The sequence below is a fragment of the Sorex araneus genome, chromosome 6 (assembly GCF_027595985.1).
Source record: "Sorex araneus isolate mSorAra2 chromosome 6, mSorAra2.pri, whole genome shotgun sequence".
NCBI lineage: Eukaryota > Metazoa > Chordata > Mammalia > Eulipotyphla > Soricidae > Sorex > Sorex araneus.
This window is the reverse complement of record NC_073307.1, coordinates 27,174,557-27,192,098: the sequence shown is the minus strand read 5'-3', so window position 1 is coordinate 27,192,098 and position 17,542 is coordinate 27,174,557. Positions and strand designations below refer to the sequence as shown.

The 17,542-nt window shown below is 50.7% G+C and overlaps 1 protein-coding gene across 1 annotated transcript in view; it reads right to left on the bottom strand.

The window, feature by feature from the left end:
- FSTL4 (follistatin like 4) overlaps positions 1 to 13,760 on the bottom strand; it is a 306,655-nt gene extending 292,895 nt beyond the window's left edge. The window contains exons 1-3 of the mRNA XM_055142013.1: positions 13,748 to 13,760; positions 11,359 to 11,707; positions 317 to 452 (exon numbers count right to left, since the gene is read on the bottom strand). Of these exons, the coding sequence (XP_054997988.1) occupies positions 317 to 452; positions 11,359 to 11,707; positions 13,748 to 13,760 (498 nt within the window). The remainder of the gene's footprint in view (positions 1 to 316; positions 453 to 11,358; positions 11,708 to 13,747) is intronic.
- Positions 13,761 to 17,542: the final 3,782 nt, after the last annotated feature.

Here is a 17,542-nt window from a genome sequence, read left to right as displayed (position 1 = left end):
TTTTATTAAATATACAGAAGGACTGTTCTCTGGTGGGTATTTGTGGAAGACCAGCCATCAGCAAAAGCTTGGTCTGGGACCGGCCTGGAGCAGGAGAGATTTTTGCACACTCCTTCCAGCCTCACATGCTCCTGTTCCTCTCCACATGAGTGGCTTCATCTCCCCCCTTCCCCCATCTCCTGTCCCCTCCAGGATACACTTTCCATCCATACTCGCTCTACCCAGCCCTGCACCGGAAGAGGATCACATGCAAGACTGTATCAGTGGCACGCAAGCAACCATTTCTAAACATCATATTGGCTGTAAGTTGAGATACCTCTGCCGGCGGCTCCCCCATTCCTGCGGCCAGGCCTCGGCTGGTTCTGGGGTCCGTCCATCCCAATGCAGCGGCTAGGGAGGCTGCCAGCAGAGCGAGGTGCAGCCCGAAGCCTCCCGGTGCCATTCTGTTGAGTCTGTTGAGACAGGAACAAAAACTACTCAGAATGAAACACTGTAGCATGCAGATGTGGTAATGGTTAGGAGGTTGGTGCTGGTATTACAGAATCAAGTTTAAATTTGAGTGATCTGGAGCCATAACACAGCAGGTAGGACACTTTCCTTTCACGCAGCTGACCCGGGTTTGGGATCTCCAACACCCCAAATGATTTTTTTGAGTCCTGACCAGAGTGATTGCTGAGCACTGAGCCCAGAGTTAAGTTTTAAACATTGTTGGGTATGACCCCCCCAACAAAAATGAATAAATAAGACGCGGCACCCCCCCTCAGCACTCCTTTGGAGAAGTCCTGGGACTTCTGAGTGTGAGTTCACGCTCCTCTGTGATGGTGGCAATAATTGCACCTCTCACCCCCATGAAGACTGCCAGGCACCCTCCAAACTCTGTCAACTGTGGCGGTTCTGCAGAATCAATTTGCAGTGTTACCCACCACGACATCTCCGAAAACCAGAGGAGGGAACATGCCCTCTGTCGGGTCACATCCATGCTTCCACTCCCTCGGAAAGCACAGAGGTAGGAGTGGCTAGACATTGCAGTAGCACTCGGTCAATGGCGAGGAGGAAGAACTCCCTTAAGTCTGTGCCCCCTGTTTGTAGATGAAGCCTTAGTTTACCAGACAGTGAACTTCAAAGGGGCATGAAGAGGTCCCGTATTTTTGTTCCCAGCCCAGTCATCCTTGCAGCAGAATTCAAGCATCCAAGGATAATGGGCTTGCAATGACCTTAGAGGGCTGCTTGAGGCTCACTTGACAAATTGACTAAGGCCCTCGAAGACAAGGAATGGGCAATTCAAATAATTACATGGCTGAGAGGACTAAGGGGGAGCTACTACAAATACTCCACTCCCCCTCTTGTGTGCTGGGCCTTGTGCTGAGAGGACACAGACACGGACCAGCCCAGTGAGCTGCAGACAGAGGCCAACCTCCAACCCACTCTCCCAGGAGCAGGTGGTACCCACAACTCTTCTTTGAGGAAGCTCATGGGTCGGGGGGAGGTAGTGACTTCTGTGAGTATCGCAGGATTCAGTGCTTCATTTCGTGCATCCATGGGGTATCAGGACCATGGCTGAAAGGTCCTAAAAGGACCAAGGCTGAAATGAACCGAGTTTGAATGTCCTGGCGCCCAGCAGCTCTTGTGATCTGGCCCAGGGCTGATCCAGAATAAGCATCCAACTCACACCTGATTGGGTGTTTAAGGAGCGTCAGAGTCTGTCTGAGGCGCTTACCCTGGCACCTCTTTACGCAACAGTTTTGGAGGGTCCTTAACTTTAAACACAAGGGGTTGGAGGTGTCAAACAATGCTCAGTGCTGACCCCATGGCCTACTCACTAAACATGCTCCTGCCACATCCCAGGTTTCCTTTGGCTGCCTTCCACCCCAAATAGAGCTGCCTCTTCACATTTGCTTTATGTGAGACCAAAATGCCCAGAGGAAGATGTCAGGCTAAAAATTGTGGGCATATAACACAGACCTATGAAAAGCCAAGGATATAACTTATGACTATCTTTTAAGAGAAGGTGTTTCTTGTCTTATAAAGGAGCCCAGAGGCTCCCGCTTCTACATCTGTTCCTTTTGCCGTTCATCTTTGACACCTGCTGGCAAGGCCAGTGCTCCTGGGGAAGCGGTCTGAGTAGCCTGAGAAAAGCACATGAAGGTCACACAGTCTTGTCACCATCCACAGGAGCTCTGTGCTCTAAAGAAGGCACAGGGGGACCCAGGACATCTGACACAGAGATGGGTGCAGCCTCCCCAGCTGCCGTTGACCAGCCAGAGCTGCAGCCCTGGGGGTGAGCTCTCGGGGACGCGAGTGAAAAATCATACTCAGAAGACCAGGCAAACAAAATATCTCCCCAACCCCAACCAGATTTATAGAAATGAGTTGGGCAACTCCCTATTCTCCACTGAATCTCTTTTGTGACACGGAGATTCCTGCCCCAGACACTGCAGAGAGCCAGTACTGGATCTGGAGAACTGTAACCAGCAAAACTTACTCTAATTAGAAGAGAGAATTTGCCGCTTCCTCTACCTCCTCCTCCTCTTATACTCTTTTCTATTTACACACCAGCAAACAACACTTCTGGACACAAATGCATATAAATAGTCTTTTCTCCATTTTCTTCTTTGAGGAAGTTTCTATTCATTTCTTCTCCTAATTTATTGATGGGTTGGATTTTTTTTCTTGTAAAGTTCTACAAGTGCCTTGTATATCATTGATATTACCCCTTATCAGAATAGGTGAATAAACTTTCCCATTCCATATGCTGTCTTTGAATCTTGATGACTGTTTCTTTTGAGGTGCAGAAGCTTCTCAGTTTAGTGTAGTCCTGTTTGTTTATCCTTGCTTCCACTTAATTGGTCAGTGGCTTCAATATTGTGGAGGGTTTTGCCTACATTTTCTTTTATTTACCTTATGGATTCTGGTCTGATGTTGAGGTCTTTAATCCATTTTGATCTGACTTTTGTGCATGGTGTTAGATAGAGGTCTGAGTTCTTTTTTTTTTTTTTTTTGCATGTAGCTGTTTGGTTTTCTCAGCGCCACTTGTTAAACATGAAAAAAATTTTCCTCATATAGTTATGAGGAAATCAAAAGGGAGATGCAAATCAAAATAACAATGAGATATCATCTCACACCACAGAGAATGGCACACATTCAAAAGAACAAGAATAACCAGATGTGTGGAGAAAGAGACTCTCCTTCATTGTTGTAGAAATGCTGACTGGATCAACCTTTTTGGAAAGCAATATGGACACTCCTCAAAAAACTAGAAATTGAGCTCCATTTGACCCAGAAATACAACTTTTGGGAATACACCCTGAGGGCCCAAAAACACACAGCAGGAACACCATCTGCACTCCCAAGTTCATTGCAGCACTATTCACAACAGACAGAATCTAGAAACAACCTGAGTGTCCAAGAACAGACAAATGAGTAAAGAAACTATGGTACATCCATACAATGACATACTATGCAACTGTAGGAAAAATGAGGTCATGAAATTACCTTATAAATAAATAGACATGGAGAGTATCATGCTGAGTGAAATGAGTCAGAAGGAGAGGGACATCTGATATAGAATGACTGTATTCATTTGTGGTATATAAAAATATATAGTAGAAGACTAATATCCAAGGCCAAAGTAATCAAGGGCTAGGAGGACTGGTCAATGATTGGAATCTACCAATCTACCACAAGTGTGGGGCGGGGGGGTGGGGCAGAAGGTAGGTAAGATAGAGAAAGACCAACATGATAATAATAGTTGGAAATGATCATGCTGAACAAGAACTGTATTAAAAATAGTTAAAGGAATATACACGACAACCTTTCAGTATCTGTATTGCAAACCACAATGCCCAAAAAGAGAGAGAGAGAGAGAAAGAGAGCAAACGAGCAAGAGAGAGAGAGAGAGAGAGAGAGAGAGAGAGAGAGAGAGAGAACTAAAACTAACTCTAGTTAATGTACGGATGTTGAGTCCTGGAAATATAAAATATTTAAGCACAAAATCTAGTGCTGTGCTCTCAATCTGCCTGCCATGTAGTCTAATTATGGATGGTGTTTTATTACTAATGGGGAGCACAAAAAGAAAATCCATTTATTGCCATATTTATTTTATCAAGTGTCAACTCACCCATTTACCAGGGGCATGGCCAGACCTCCAGCATTAAATGAGCTGTTCTGACTTTGCAGTTCAGGGTCGCCCCCACTTCAACCCTAAAGCAATGGAGTAGGCTCGTTTTTCATCCAGTTGGTGTTGCAGTTCCCTTTAAGATTTCATTTGACAGCAGGGCAAGCCATGCATCAGGCCAACCACCGGTTTATTTCTAGGCTGCCTCACTGTAAAGTGTAGCTCAGCCTGGCCACGCCAGCTGAGACTTCATTTGCACGGTGGATGCATCTTAGATGTCATCTTACATCCATGGTGATTGACAATTCATTACATCCACAGCAGCAACAGCCTAGAAATTTACAACTCAAGCATTATGACAGCTTGGTTCATGAAAAAAAAATCCAGAATCAATTTGGCCTAAATCAATTGTGATGATCTGTCTAATAACCAAATAGATACTATCTATTTGGTTAACATTTATATAGCAATTACCACATGCCAGGCACTGTTCTAAATGCTTCACAGGTACTAATCTGCAATCCTCTGTTCTGCCCCCATAAAGAAGATGACAATTATCTCCCAGGCAGATGACACAGTGTTGGATATTAACCCTAAGTGTTTTTGGCTTCATCAGTGAATTGCCCTTTTTTCTCCCCCCACAGAAGCTTACAGTGCTCTTATGAGCACCTCTAGTCCCTTGAGTTTATCTTTAACCTTTCCTTTGTGCTTTACCTCTCATTGTTTCATTCCCCAAGTCAGTCTTGGTTACCTATAAGTCAAACTTTCTGGTCACTCTGGGCTTCGTATTTGTAGTGAATTACTTGCTTTTCTATTTCCCCTAATAGCCCTTTCATATTTTACTATAGAGCAATGTTCTTTGCTTAAACACAGAAAGACCATTAATGCTATGCTCCTAATATTTGGGAGTTGATTGACTCTGAAATATATACTCCTGGGTATCTGTCAAAATTACTTGACTCGGGTTTCAGTTGGTGTAGTTCCTAATACCCCAAAAAGGATGGTTTCTCTATGGGCCTTGGATGGACCTGGGGGGGAAGCAGCAAAGCTACCCTAGCATCGAAATGGGACAATCTAGAAAGCAGAAAAGCATGCTCTTGATGCAAGCTGCTATGACTTAAGAGAAAGGACCGCCATGGGGAAGGACAAGCTGAACCAGCCTGAGGACTTAGTCTGGGATTTATGATAAAAGCCTTGTTTGCCCTCAGAGTCCTGAGAACTAAGTTTTGAACCCTTACTGTGTTTATTCAAATAACTGGAAATATTAATAAGATATAGGCTTAATTCTTTAATATGTACAACTCAAGGGAAAGAGAGAAGTAATATGGATGTCTCTGGGAGACAGAGTGTCTCCTGAGTTAATCCTCCCAAGAGAACTGCCTCCGTTGAAATGTTTTACCTCTATAAATGATCAATCACACCTACATGTAGTGCTGTACCTCTAAATCCCTCAGATGTGCTACAAGTATACTAACAGCTCTGCATTAAATGGGCCATTGTGACCATCAGTCTGTGGTCTCCCATCTCTTGGTTCCTCTGCTGGAAGGTCTAGGGAGGCAGCTCCTGGCCACTGAATGCACACATTGCGTACCCACACTTTTGACTCACAACATAGGAGACAGGCCATCAAGAGAGTAAGTACCCAGGCAAGCCAGGTGCCAAGGAAGCGACTGGGCTGGGACTCTACACCAGGTTGTGAACCTAGGTTCTATGTTCTTAACCACCTCTGCTGCCCCTCGATCCTTAGCAATAGTTTACTTGTTGCATGGTTGTTTCCAGTAGGAAGAGGAAATCCATATGGAGCCAAAAGAAGCCCCATGTCTCTCCAGCCCTCAGAGGGCCCCTAAGAGACACTTCTCTAGTTCTCATGCCTCCAAACGGGGCAGGAGCAAGAGGAGAGAGCCAAACTATTCCTCCTGTAGCCCGAGCCCAGGACAGAGCTGCCGGGGCTGCTCTCCTCAGCCCCTACTGCTGCTGCCTTCACTGGTCCAGAGTGGCTGGGGACAAACTAAGGTGCATAGAGAGTCAGACAGCAAGCCTGACCCCAGGTGCCACAGGAGTGATGAGATGGTTGGGGAGGGAGTGGGGTCAAGTAACAGTGAATGAATCCTTGAATCCAGGCTGCCCTATGGCCTTCAGCAGACATCCAGGATGCGCTGCTGTAGAGACAGGAAGCACTGCCCAGCAGGCTAACGGTCCCTCCCTCCCACCCAGAATGCCTCTGGAGAGCAGTGCCATTTTACCAGCTTCACCCTGTCCATGCTAGGCTCTCTGGATGGGCTGTAAATCCGTTACAGGCTGTCCTCCCTTGAAGAGCTGGTACTCTTTTTTCTTCCAAAGAACTCATAAAGCACAAGCCGTGGAGTTTAAGCTGCATCGCGGAGGAAGCACTGCACCCACAGTATCCCCTGGGGACTTCCCCAGCCTTGCAGGAGAAGCCAGGGTGGCTGGCTACTGTACAGATCTGACCCACACACCCAGGGCTGAGGACAGCTCAGGAAGCCATGGCTGGGGCTGGACCTAGACCACGACCTACACCGACTGACCCCAAAGTGTAAAAACCTACTCACGCTGAAGGGTGTGTGTTCGTGGGCTCTCTGGGCGGCTCTATCTCACCGCCCACATTCCGTGCTCTGGAGCCGCTGTGTGTGGACTGGATAGGGATGGCTGTTGGCCAAGAGCAGGAGAAGGAAGAACGAGGACCAAGCTGGTTGCTGATTAGTTACCGTTTATTCAATCTTTCGTCTCTCTCGTCTCACACACTCTTTCTTTCTGACTCCTCATTCCTCCATCCTAGCTCTCTGGATTCTCCTCTTCTCTAGTCTCTCCACCCTTACTTGTCTTTCTGGGCCCAAGATACACCCAGCAAAATCAATATAAGAAAGCCCTTCCTGAGGGCCCACTACGTTCAAAGGAAACACCACCTAGAGGTATTCCAAAGCCCTTCCTGAGTGCACTCAGGCAAAATAACTCTTAAGGTGTTTTTCTCCTTTCCTCAGTCCAAAAACTCCATCAACATCTTAATACTAGTTAATTTTGTATGGACACATTAAGAGATACACTGAGGCTTGTAGGGCAGCTCTCCTGGGAACATCTTGCCATTGACTCAGACTACAGCACAGGCCAGATTAATCATTCCTAACCCTAGCAGGGTCCAAATCTAATTATTACTTTTTGGATCATGACAGCATTTGTCCATGACCAAGCTCTTAACTTGTAGTTAAGTATTAGGCGCTTTGGCCAGGCCTGTCTCAATGTCAGGGTAGCACATAAATTACCGCTTGCCCTGGGTCCATTCCATCCCTCGTTGGGACCCTGCTTTTGGGGGTGTTAGGAAGTAAGGGCAACTGAGGCTTAGGTCGAGAGAACAGATGCCCAGGAGGAAAATATCATGTAGAGTCAAATGACTCCCAGGCTACAAAAGCATAGCATTTACTACTATCTTCCTGTGCCCATACAAAAGGACATGGCTCTGAATAAACTATGCAAAGGACTCAAGGAGAAGAGAAAAACAATATTTCAAGTCAACAGAGCACAAAGAAAGAAGTTACAAATAAGCACAGAGGAAAGGGAGCACTGTGATGGGAACAACCCATTAAACCTAAACTACCTGAGGCTATCTTTTCCTATACCAAGGTAAAGATTTTTTAAATTTTTTTATTGAATTGCCATGAGATAGCCCACTACAAAGCTTTACATGACTGGGTGTCAGTCACATAGTGTTCCAACACCCAAGGCAAAGATTTTGCTCTTGTACCATCACTAGCTAACTTGAAGGGAAGGTTATTCTTAACTCCAAGGCTCTCCGTGTTATTGTTTTAGCTCTTACTTGGTCCAGGAGTGTATTGACAGCCCTTAGTAGTAACCATGGTCTCTTCTGGTATCCCCTACTGTCAATATATTGTGGGGCTATTAATATTTAAAATTATAGAGATCCCACAGTTCATATGAAGGAACATCCCAAGCACTAACTTGCTTTTTGAATAAAGTTAAAATAATGTGACCCAAGCATGCAGAGGGGTAGAAGGAAATTGGGCTAAGTATAAAAAATGCCATTATCTGTCCATGGTACCAGCATGGAAGTATCTTTGGAACTGAAGATAAATAAGTGGGCAATTTGAACACACACATCCCTTTTTTTCTTTCTGGAATCAGCCCTGGTTGTAGGAAGGCTGGGAATTGTAAGCCCTGAGGGAGAGAGCTTGCAAGTTCTCCTTCTCAGCCTCTCTCCAAGAAATTGGTAACGTTCCCGGACCAGACATTACAGATGAGCCTCCTTTCTGTAACCAAAAGGACTAGACGTTAATGAAGATGTTCTGGCAGAAGCCAGTGACAGCACCAGCCTTGCCCAGACAGTAAACCCTGGAGACACCTGCACTGCCAACCTTTCTAACTGTCAAGGCTCATGAGTTTAGGTGTACTGCATTCTACACAAGGGGCACTGGTCATGAACACACCAGCAGGGAATGATCAGATTCCCATAGACCTCTGCTGCTCATCTGCCTGATTTTAAAAATAAACATATTTTTAAAAGCCCTTTCAAGCCCAACCTAAGCCCCAGAGGCTATAAGATGATTTCTTCTGAAAGGCTTTTTATTTGGTATCATTTCAGGGAGAAAAGAAAGAAAGTGATTTAAACTTCCTAAATGGTCCCTAAAATGCCAACTCTGAAAACTTAGGCAGAATTATGCTAGGCTCGTCCTGCAGCAAGCCCTAATGAAGTGATTTGCATTTCCTATTATTTATCTACTTTATATGTTTGGTTACTTGTCGCAATTATTTATCTACTTTTTATGTTTGATAAATCACATGCCTGCCTTAGCCTGTGCGCTGTGCATCCACCTACAGCATTATTACTTACCTTCCAACTACCAGATGTCTTTTACTGTCTTTAGTACCATGACCTTTCAGTGGTGGCCCTATTTTACATGCCATTTCATGCCCTGTGTTATGCATTCAGAAACAGAAGACTCAGGGAAAGATGTAAGTCTTGAAATAATGACCAATTCTCTTAAGTTAGCAATCACACATGAACTAACACATCAATGTTGCATGTGCAGCAAAAAAGGAGGCAAAGTCGGAATGAAGGTGGTTTTCAGGAAATCTTGAACACTCGGTGCCTAGTTTCTGGACTACAGCATAAGTCAGAGTGTTACAATGTGAAGGTCACTTTAAGTAGATGCAGAAAAGAGCCTGGGCTGACTGGCTGGTTTAAGAAGAAAAATCCAACCTACAGTGCCCAGAACACCATGCTGGCTCCTTCCGCAATGAGCAAAACCTGACGGCAGTATTTAAAACATGCAACAGAGCAAAAGCCACTTGCAAAAGCAGCAATTTTAATGCATCCTATGAACACAGACTATTTCCTTGTGTGATGTCTGGCTAAATCTTAAGTCCTGTGGGAGGGAAGGGGTTTTTTTTTTCCCTCCGTGGGATGCCATCATTCAGTTGAGCTTGTCTAAGCAGACATGGCCCGGAGCTGCTGCAGTCTTCTCCAAACTAAGACCCCAGGCAGACAGGGACCAGCAGGGTGAGGGCTCATCATCTGGGTTTGAGCTTGGGCCTCAGGTGTTGCGGAGATGGTCACAGCAGCTACATCACCCGCTTCCTGACCATCTGTTTCCCGAGTACCTGGCTCCTGCCCACTGCAAGATTCAGAGGGTTCGATAAACAATAAAGTCTCCTCGGGGTTGTCCCCGAGCCTAGTAGTAAGAAAATACACTAGGGACTTTCGAGACCCCTCTCTGCTCTCAGATGGGGCATGAACTACAGGGCCATTCTCGAGACACGGTTTGATGAGCAGAGTCCCCCATCAAAATGCTACTCTGCTTGTCCGAGGGTCTATGGCCGGGTGTCTGTATATCGGAGGCCCCTGGAGCACAGTTCCTGGAGCTCAGGCTGGCGATCAAATTTCAGAAGGGGGGACGGAGAGCAAAGCTGCGGGCGCTGTTTCTCACTCGCCGGAAACCGCGGCGGAAGCGACACCTAGAGGGGAGCGCAGGGGAGGCTGCGGCAGCGCGATCCATCAACGTCGGCGACAGCTATCCGGAGCGAGGGCGGGCTGGACCGCGCACGCCGGACCAACTCTGCAGGCGACGCCGCTGACCTCGCCGAGCCCCCCTCGCGGGTCTCCCCAGGAACTCGCCGCAGCCGGACGTGAGCACTGGCTGCCCGTCACGTCCCACGTCCCGGCCGCGGCGCGCATCCCCGCTGCAGCCCGCGGCTTCTGCTCGCGCAGGAGTGGCGGGCGCCCGAGTCCTCAGGTGGCAGGCCTCTGCGAGCCCACGCGCTCAGGGCGCCGCTGGGTCGGAACCCCGACACCCCAGGCTCGCGCTGCGCTTGCTCGACCCCAAACTCGAGCGAAGCGCTCATCCTGCCAGTCGCCCAGGTTCCCCCGAAACTTGGAACAGGTTTCCTTTGCGGATGCTCAGGGGCTAGGAGGTCACCCACGGTGCGAGCTCACTTGGGATCCAACCCTTGGCCTGAGCGCGGGTTCCACCCCCCTCCCCAAACAAACTGCTCCCCAGTAACTCCCCAGCAGGGAACCCGGGTCGCTCGCCCCGAAGACCGATTTGAGGGGGCTTAGAAGAGGGTTCTCCGAGCCGGCTTGGATGGCAGGGTCGTGCCCCCACCCCCCCACCCGCCTCCTCTGCTAACCAAGTCCAAGCGCTCCGCACCGGCCGCCGCGGACCTGGGGCAGAAGAGCGGGGCGCGGCGCCGCGGGCCCTGGAGGCTGCAGCGCGGAGACGCAAGTTTCCCTGCAAGCTGGAGAGAGCTGCAGGGGAGCGCGCCCGCCCCGCACCCCAGCTCGGGGCCAAGGGCACGGGGTCCGGTCCAAGGCGACGGACTGCCGCTCGCCGGGCTCCCCGAGACCGCTCTGGGGCGGGCGCCCAGGAGCGGTGCCTGCAGGGGCTGGCGGGGAGCGGGCGCGGGCTGCAGGCTCGACCCGGGCGGTTGTGCGCCGCGCTCCGCGCGCCCGCCGGCTCTCCCGGGTCCCCGCTGCAGCCCGGGAGCACGAGCCGTGGGCCCCGCCGCTCGCGCTGCCGGAGCCGGGTCCCGCGGTCCCGCGCCTGCCGCCTGCCGCGCGGGCAAACTTGGCTCTCGGGGTGCGGGCGGCGAGGACAAGCAGCGCCCGCACCGGGCCCTGCAGGGCGACGCGCGATCGCGGGCGCTGGGACCCCAGCAGGAAGCCGCGGGACCGACGGGCACCCTCCCCGCGCCCGCTCGGGAGCTGCGCCGCGTACCTGGGGCAGCGGGGCCGAGGTGAAGACCAGGTAGCCGGACTCGGCAGAGCGGGAGGGAACGCCCGGCAGCGGCCGCGGCGGCGGCCACCGAGCCCGAGTCCTTCGCTGGGTCTCTCCGGCTGTCGGTGAGTCCCGGGCGCGCGGGAGGCTGTCACGGCTCCAGCTCTCCGAGCCCGCCGCTGCCCGCCGCTGTGCCACCGCCGCCGCGGCTGCCCTATTTCTGCCGCCGGGACCCGAGCCCGTGACGTCACCCTCCGGGCCCCGCCCGCCCAATCGCCGCCACCTGTGCGCGCCGCCCTCCTGCCGCCGCTCGGCCCGCGCGGGGCCCGTGGCAGGTGCACGAAGCAGCCTGCGCGCACGCGGGGCGCGAGGACTCCCGGCGTGGCCCGGTCGGCGCTGCGCCGCGGAGGAAGGGACGCGAACCAGCACCCTCGCCAGCAGCCCCGGCGCCCTACCACACGCTGGAGCACACACACACAAACACAGACACACAGACACAGACACACAGACACAGACACACACACACACACACATACACACAAACACACACACACCTCCTCTCCGTGCCGCCTTCCCGCCCAAGTATCCCCCAAGCTGCGCCCTCTCCAGATGGACCACTGACCTCACCAACAGAAGGGGGGTTCCTGGAGTCAGCGTCGGGGAACACACCCCTAGCTGAACCTCAACTAGCGATCTGGCAAAAAAGCAGAGTTTTTCTTTCCTCTGAATCTGCTCTCTCTCACCCCAGAATCAGGAAATCCTGGGGCAGGGGCCGCCCTGGGTGATGCGTGTACTAAGCCCGGTCAGACTGTGACCACACGGGTCTCTCAAGTCTCTTAGAGCAAGACATTTTCAAGACCCTAACCTAGCTCCTAATTCTCGGGCTACCAAATCTTTCTGAGGCCCTTTTCAATATCCATAACTTTTGGAGACACTTCCTTTTTGACCCCGTGAACTTTTAGCTCTTATTAACTGACCTAAAGATCAGTCTTGGGTGTATAAGAAAAATGAAAACACCTTTGAAACAACTGCAGCTGCCCACATGGCCAGACTGTAGCTCTAGCCTGGTATCAGACTTAGAGGGCACCCCCAGCCAGGCTCTGCTGGTGGCAACGCAAAGTCGACCCAAAGTCGTCTCTTTCTGGAGAGATGACTGTCAGCTTTGGCATGCAGGTAACTGGCACCTTCCTGGCTCAGAGAAACAGTGTCTCATCCAGGTGCCCATGATCTCAACTAGCCTGGAGAAAGGGGCAGAGGGTGTTGTCCAAGGAGGAAGCCAGTTAAGTATCAGGAGACAGGGAATGATAGAAAATTGGAGTTTTGGAAGAGGTAAGACATTCGCTCTTGGCTGTAACAGATATTTGCTGGACCCCTCCTCGGCACCAGGCACTGTACTGGGGATGCAGCCATGCCCAGGCCAGCTGCTCCCTGCCTTCAGGCAGGTGTGGTAGTGGACCCAATTGGCCATCTTCCACTGCCCAGCTGTGACATACAGCACCTGTCATATCTATGTGATAGTTATCAGTTTCCTTAGCTATTAAATGAGGGGTTGGTTGGGACCTGGATGACCTTCAGGTCACAACCTGCTAAGACTTCTCACTTGGGAGCCCCTGTGTAGGCTCAGTGGGAGAAAGGTGACTCATTCTCAAGACCCCAGGCCTCTGCCTGGCACAACCAACAGGCCCTCAGATTTGGACCTGAATCTTAGCCGTGACTGAACCTCCAAGGCTGGCCAGGGGCCAAAGGCTCTGCAGCTGGCACAGGGAGGGAATGGCACTTTCCATCCTGAGGAAAAAGAACGGGAAGATTGGGCAGAGAAGGAAGCAGAGCCGTCTGGAGACTTCCCTCTGAAACATCCCTCTCAGCAGAGGTGGAGATGGAGTCCCGCATCACAGTGAGGGGGGTGGGTTCTTCTCTGCCCCAGACAGGGAGCAGTTTGGAAAAGCAGGTTTCGGTCTTCTGATCTGAGCACCTCCACTGCGGTGCAGTCTCGTGGCCCCATTATATAACCAAGGCAGGCCAGAGACACGCGTCCCTAATAACTCAGGGTCCTATGACAGGCGGGTTCTGCAGGCTGGCCACGGTCAGAGGAAGCTCTGTTTCTTGCAGGGATTGGGGATGGGGCTCCCACAAATTCCCTCCGATGCTACCCTAAGAAGCAAGGAACATAGCTGCCGCAAAGCAGATGTAGGGAATATCCCTCAGAGAGCACGCGAACATCTGAAGTGAGCTATTGTGACTACAGAGCATAAAATAAGAGTGGAAGGAAAAGTCACCTTGGAATAGAGAAAAGGTGAAGTGTGAATGACGAAATGAAGCAGGCCTTTGGGGAAGAGGCGTCAGATGCCAGCAGACCTTGACACCTCTCTGAATTATTCTCTGCTCTCACCTCGCAGGGCCATTCTTGGCAATGCTCCCCAACTTGGAAAACAGGCTAGATTTCACACAGAGTTGAAAGTGTCTGGAACCCGATTTTAGAACTTGCAAGCATGCTGATGGTCTTCTGAGCCTAGTAGGATATTTGTTTGTTTTCTTTAAGGTTAAGTTTTGATTTCATGGGTCTAGAGCAATAGCACAGCAGGTAGGGCTTTTGCCTTGCACACGGCCAACCGGGGTTCGATTCCCAGCATCCCATATGGTCCCCCGAGCACCACCAGGAGTAATTCCTGAGTGCATGAGCCAGGAGTAACCCCTGTGCATCTCCGGGTGTGCCCCATAAAGCAAAAAAAAAAAAGTTTTGATTTCATATAATTCAGTAAATTGGGGGATGGGGGAAGGGAACTCAAAGGATATCAAGCATCACAGGACCGCCCTGATCAGGAGGTCACTGGTACAGCCAGGCAGACTCCAAAACACATAAAAGCCAGCTGGTGAGACAGTGTCACAAGATCAAGACATTTTAAAAAGGGGGCCAGGCGATAGTACAGTTGCTTCCCCGGGTTCAACCCTGGTACCACACGGACCCCCTGAGCACTGCTGGGTGTGGCCCCGGGGCCCTCAGCACCACAGGGTCTGAGCAGCACTGCAGCTTCAACCCCTGCATTGAATCACCAGTCCCAGGTGGCCAATGGAGGTTCTCAGACCTCCTGAGCACTACTTGGGAGTCCCCTCCCAAATTCTCTGTCTCTCTCTTCTCTATCTCTGTCTCTGTCTCTGTCTCTCTCTCTCTTTCACGGTCATCCCATTGCTCATTGATTTGTTCTAGCGGGCACCAGCAACACCTCTCATTGTGAGACTTACTGTTATTGTTTTTGGCATATCCAATACACCACCTGTAGCTTGCCAGGCTCTGCCGTGTGGGCGCGATACTCTTGGTAGCTTGCCAGGCTCTCCAAGAGGGGTGGAGGAATCGAGCACGGGTCAGCCGCATGAAAGGCGAATGCCCTACCATTGTGCTATCGCTCTAGCCCCGTAACTTGTATGTTAGCAGTTTTTGAAAGTTCTCCCTTATCTATTGTTACCAGAAATACAGCCTTGTGAGCTGCAGTGGTGTCACTCCCCCAGACCATCAGACATTGCAACTCAGGATGCGCAAAGGTGACACTTAGTCATAGGGATTGGGAAGAAGGGAACACCTCCAGATTCACCCCAGAGTTTCCATCAGTGGGGCATGGGTTACCCTTATCATCAGGCAGTGCCCAGAAATCTTCACTAGAGGCTAGAGAGGGAGGTGGAGTGTGAGAGCAGGAAAGCAGGAAACAGGCTTCTTGTCTTGCAGAATAATGAGACATTCTGCCACCAGTCCCCAAAATGCCTTGGAAAATCTTCAGACTGAGCCCCACTTCTCACTGAAGAGGCCATCTCTGCCTTTGGGTCCTGGTCAGTGGGGTACAGGCTGAGTCCCTCTCCACCCTTTCTGGGCCTCATCTCCACCTACTCATGGTTTTGGGGCAGGGGTGATCACCAAGTCATTTCCAATTCTACTAGTATAGACCTTTGCTCTGCTAGATTTTTTGGGAGTTGGGTGTCTCCGACCTAAAACAGACTTGTGGGTTTGAGGGTTTGTCTTGAGTCTAATAGTCATCCCGACCTCTTCAGTGGATAGTCCAACCATCCTTGGTCAACTTGAAGTAGTCAGTGAGAAATCCAATGGTCAACTAGAAATTAAGGAAATGTGGACAAGATGGCCAAAATCATAGACCAAAAAGCAGAGCCAGAAATAGCTGTCTCTCACTTAGGTTTAGGAAGACACGTCAGCCTGGAGATCAGGTATTCATTCACTCAAGAGCTGTGATTTGGGACAATTTTCAAGGCAGTGAAGGATTGGCATTGAGTCGGGATTTTGATGAAGAATGGGGAACTCATTAAGAATGAAGAGTGTTGGGCAGGGGGCTGTGACAGATGAGAGTGGAAGGAGAGGACCAATAAAACCCTTCTCTTTGGTGATATGCCCCAGAAACAAATCCCACTGAGCTCCCAGAAGCCTGAGAAAAAGCAGAGCTAATGGGAGGAAAGGGGGCTCAGGCCTTGAGGAACACCACACACACAGGGAGAAGATTGGTGAGCAGGGAGAAGATGGGGTGAGCAGTTCAAAGCATCGTCTCCTCCTGGGAATGGGGAGGGCCTCGGCCAGTGAAGCAGAGCAGGAGTGACAGGAAGAGGTCAACCCCTTTCACTCCACAGACTCTCATTTTCTGGCACCAGAGTCCAGAATGGTCAAAAGACACAGCAGAGCCTTCTAGAAGCCAAGGACGTCCCTCATTTTGGTGAGGCTGCCCTGCCCAAAGGGACATGCTACCAGGACTTCTGGGCATCTTCAGTGCATGGAGACCTGGATTTAGTCTAAATGACACCCCAACACTGAGAAGTCACCCTAGCTGCTTTGCCCCACACCTCCACCCTCTAAGTTCAGGGCAACTTGTCTTGGCAAGAGGCGCTCTGTCAGCTGTCTGACAGCTTCAGGTTCAGCCCCTCTGCTAGACCAGCTGGCATTAAGAAGACTCTTGCTCCAGGCCCATTCATGGCTCATGGCTCATATGGAGGCTGCCTGTGTGGTCATCTCCAAGCCATGGAGGCAGTAAGGAGTTCCTAATGGGCTACCAGAGAGGGTCAGCAGCAAAGTTCTGTCTCTTTCCCTGGCCAGTGCTCTGAGAGCTCATCTAAAGACAGTGCCAGCAGCCAACCCTGGTGCTCTGCATGCCCTTTCTTCTCACTGGTTCCTGCTTCCCACAATCAGAACCCTCCTAAGCAGAGCATTAACATGTCAAGTGCTATCGTATAAACTTTGTCCTTGGGTAAAGGGACAAGGGCTGGTGGAAAGCAGGACATGCCACTGTTCAGGTGCTGAATGGCCCAGGCCCAGAGTCCTGCAGAGTGCATTGTCATCATTCTAGATGTCAGACCAACCTCCCACACAGACTGAGGGCTAAGTATACACTGGGCACCAGTACTGTTGCACCCAACCCTCACAGCAATCACCGTAAGGACAACCACAACCGCCATAATAACCAGAAAAAAAACCACGAGGCCACTATTTGAGTTAGACCCACACAAGTGACAGCTCCATCTCGGATCCGACACCCAGACTTCCCAGGCAGTCCCCATGACTCCACATCAGCCACACAGGCTGTGTGCGCGGGCGACTAATAATGTTCCCTTGGAAGTCACATCCAACAAACAGATGCCTGGAAAACCTCCCATGATCTTTACTTGTGTTTGTTTTGAAGCCTCTGTCACAGAAAACAAACATGTCAGCTCTCACTTCTCTTGCCCATAGAATGTCAGGTCCACGCTGGGTCTCGCCTTTAGCCTGGGCTTAGCCTGTCACTACGTGGCCAACCCCCCCCCCCCACCACCACCACCAGTAACTGGCCAAGGGGAGGGAGAGGAAGTCAGAAGGGAGATACAGGGATTCAGTGGAAGACACGCTGCCTCTTTTACCTCTTAATGGCCCCAGTAACTACTAGGGACCCCTAGATGCTTGCCACCATCTCACAAGCCCGAGAGCAGCCAAACTGACACCTGAAAGATGGTGGAACTGGGAGAAGGAGGGCACCGAGGGCTTAGGAAGCTAAGTTTTGGTGAGGTGAGGATGGGGGACACACCTGGCAATGCTCAGGGCTTACTCCTGGCTCTGGGCTTAGAGATCACTCCTGGAGGCACACAGGGGACCATATGTGGTGCCAGGGAGTGAACCTTTGTGGCCCATGTGCAAGGTGAGTGTCCTACCAGCATTCAGAAAACA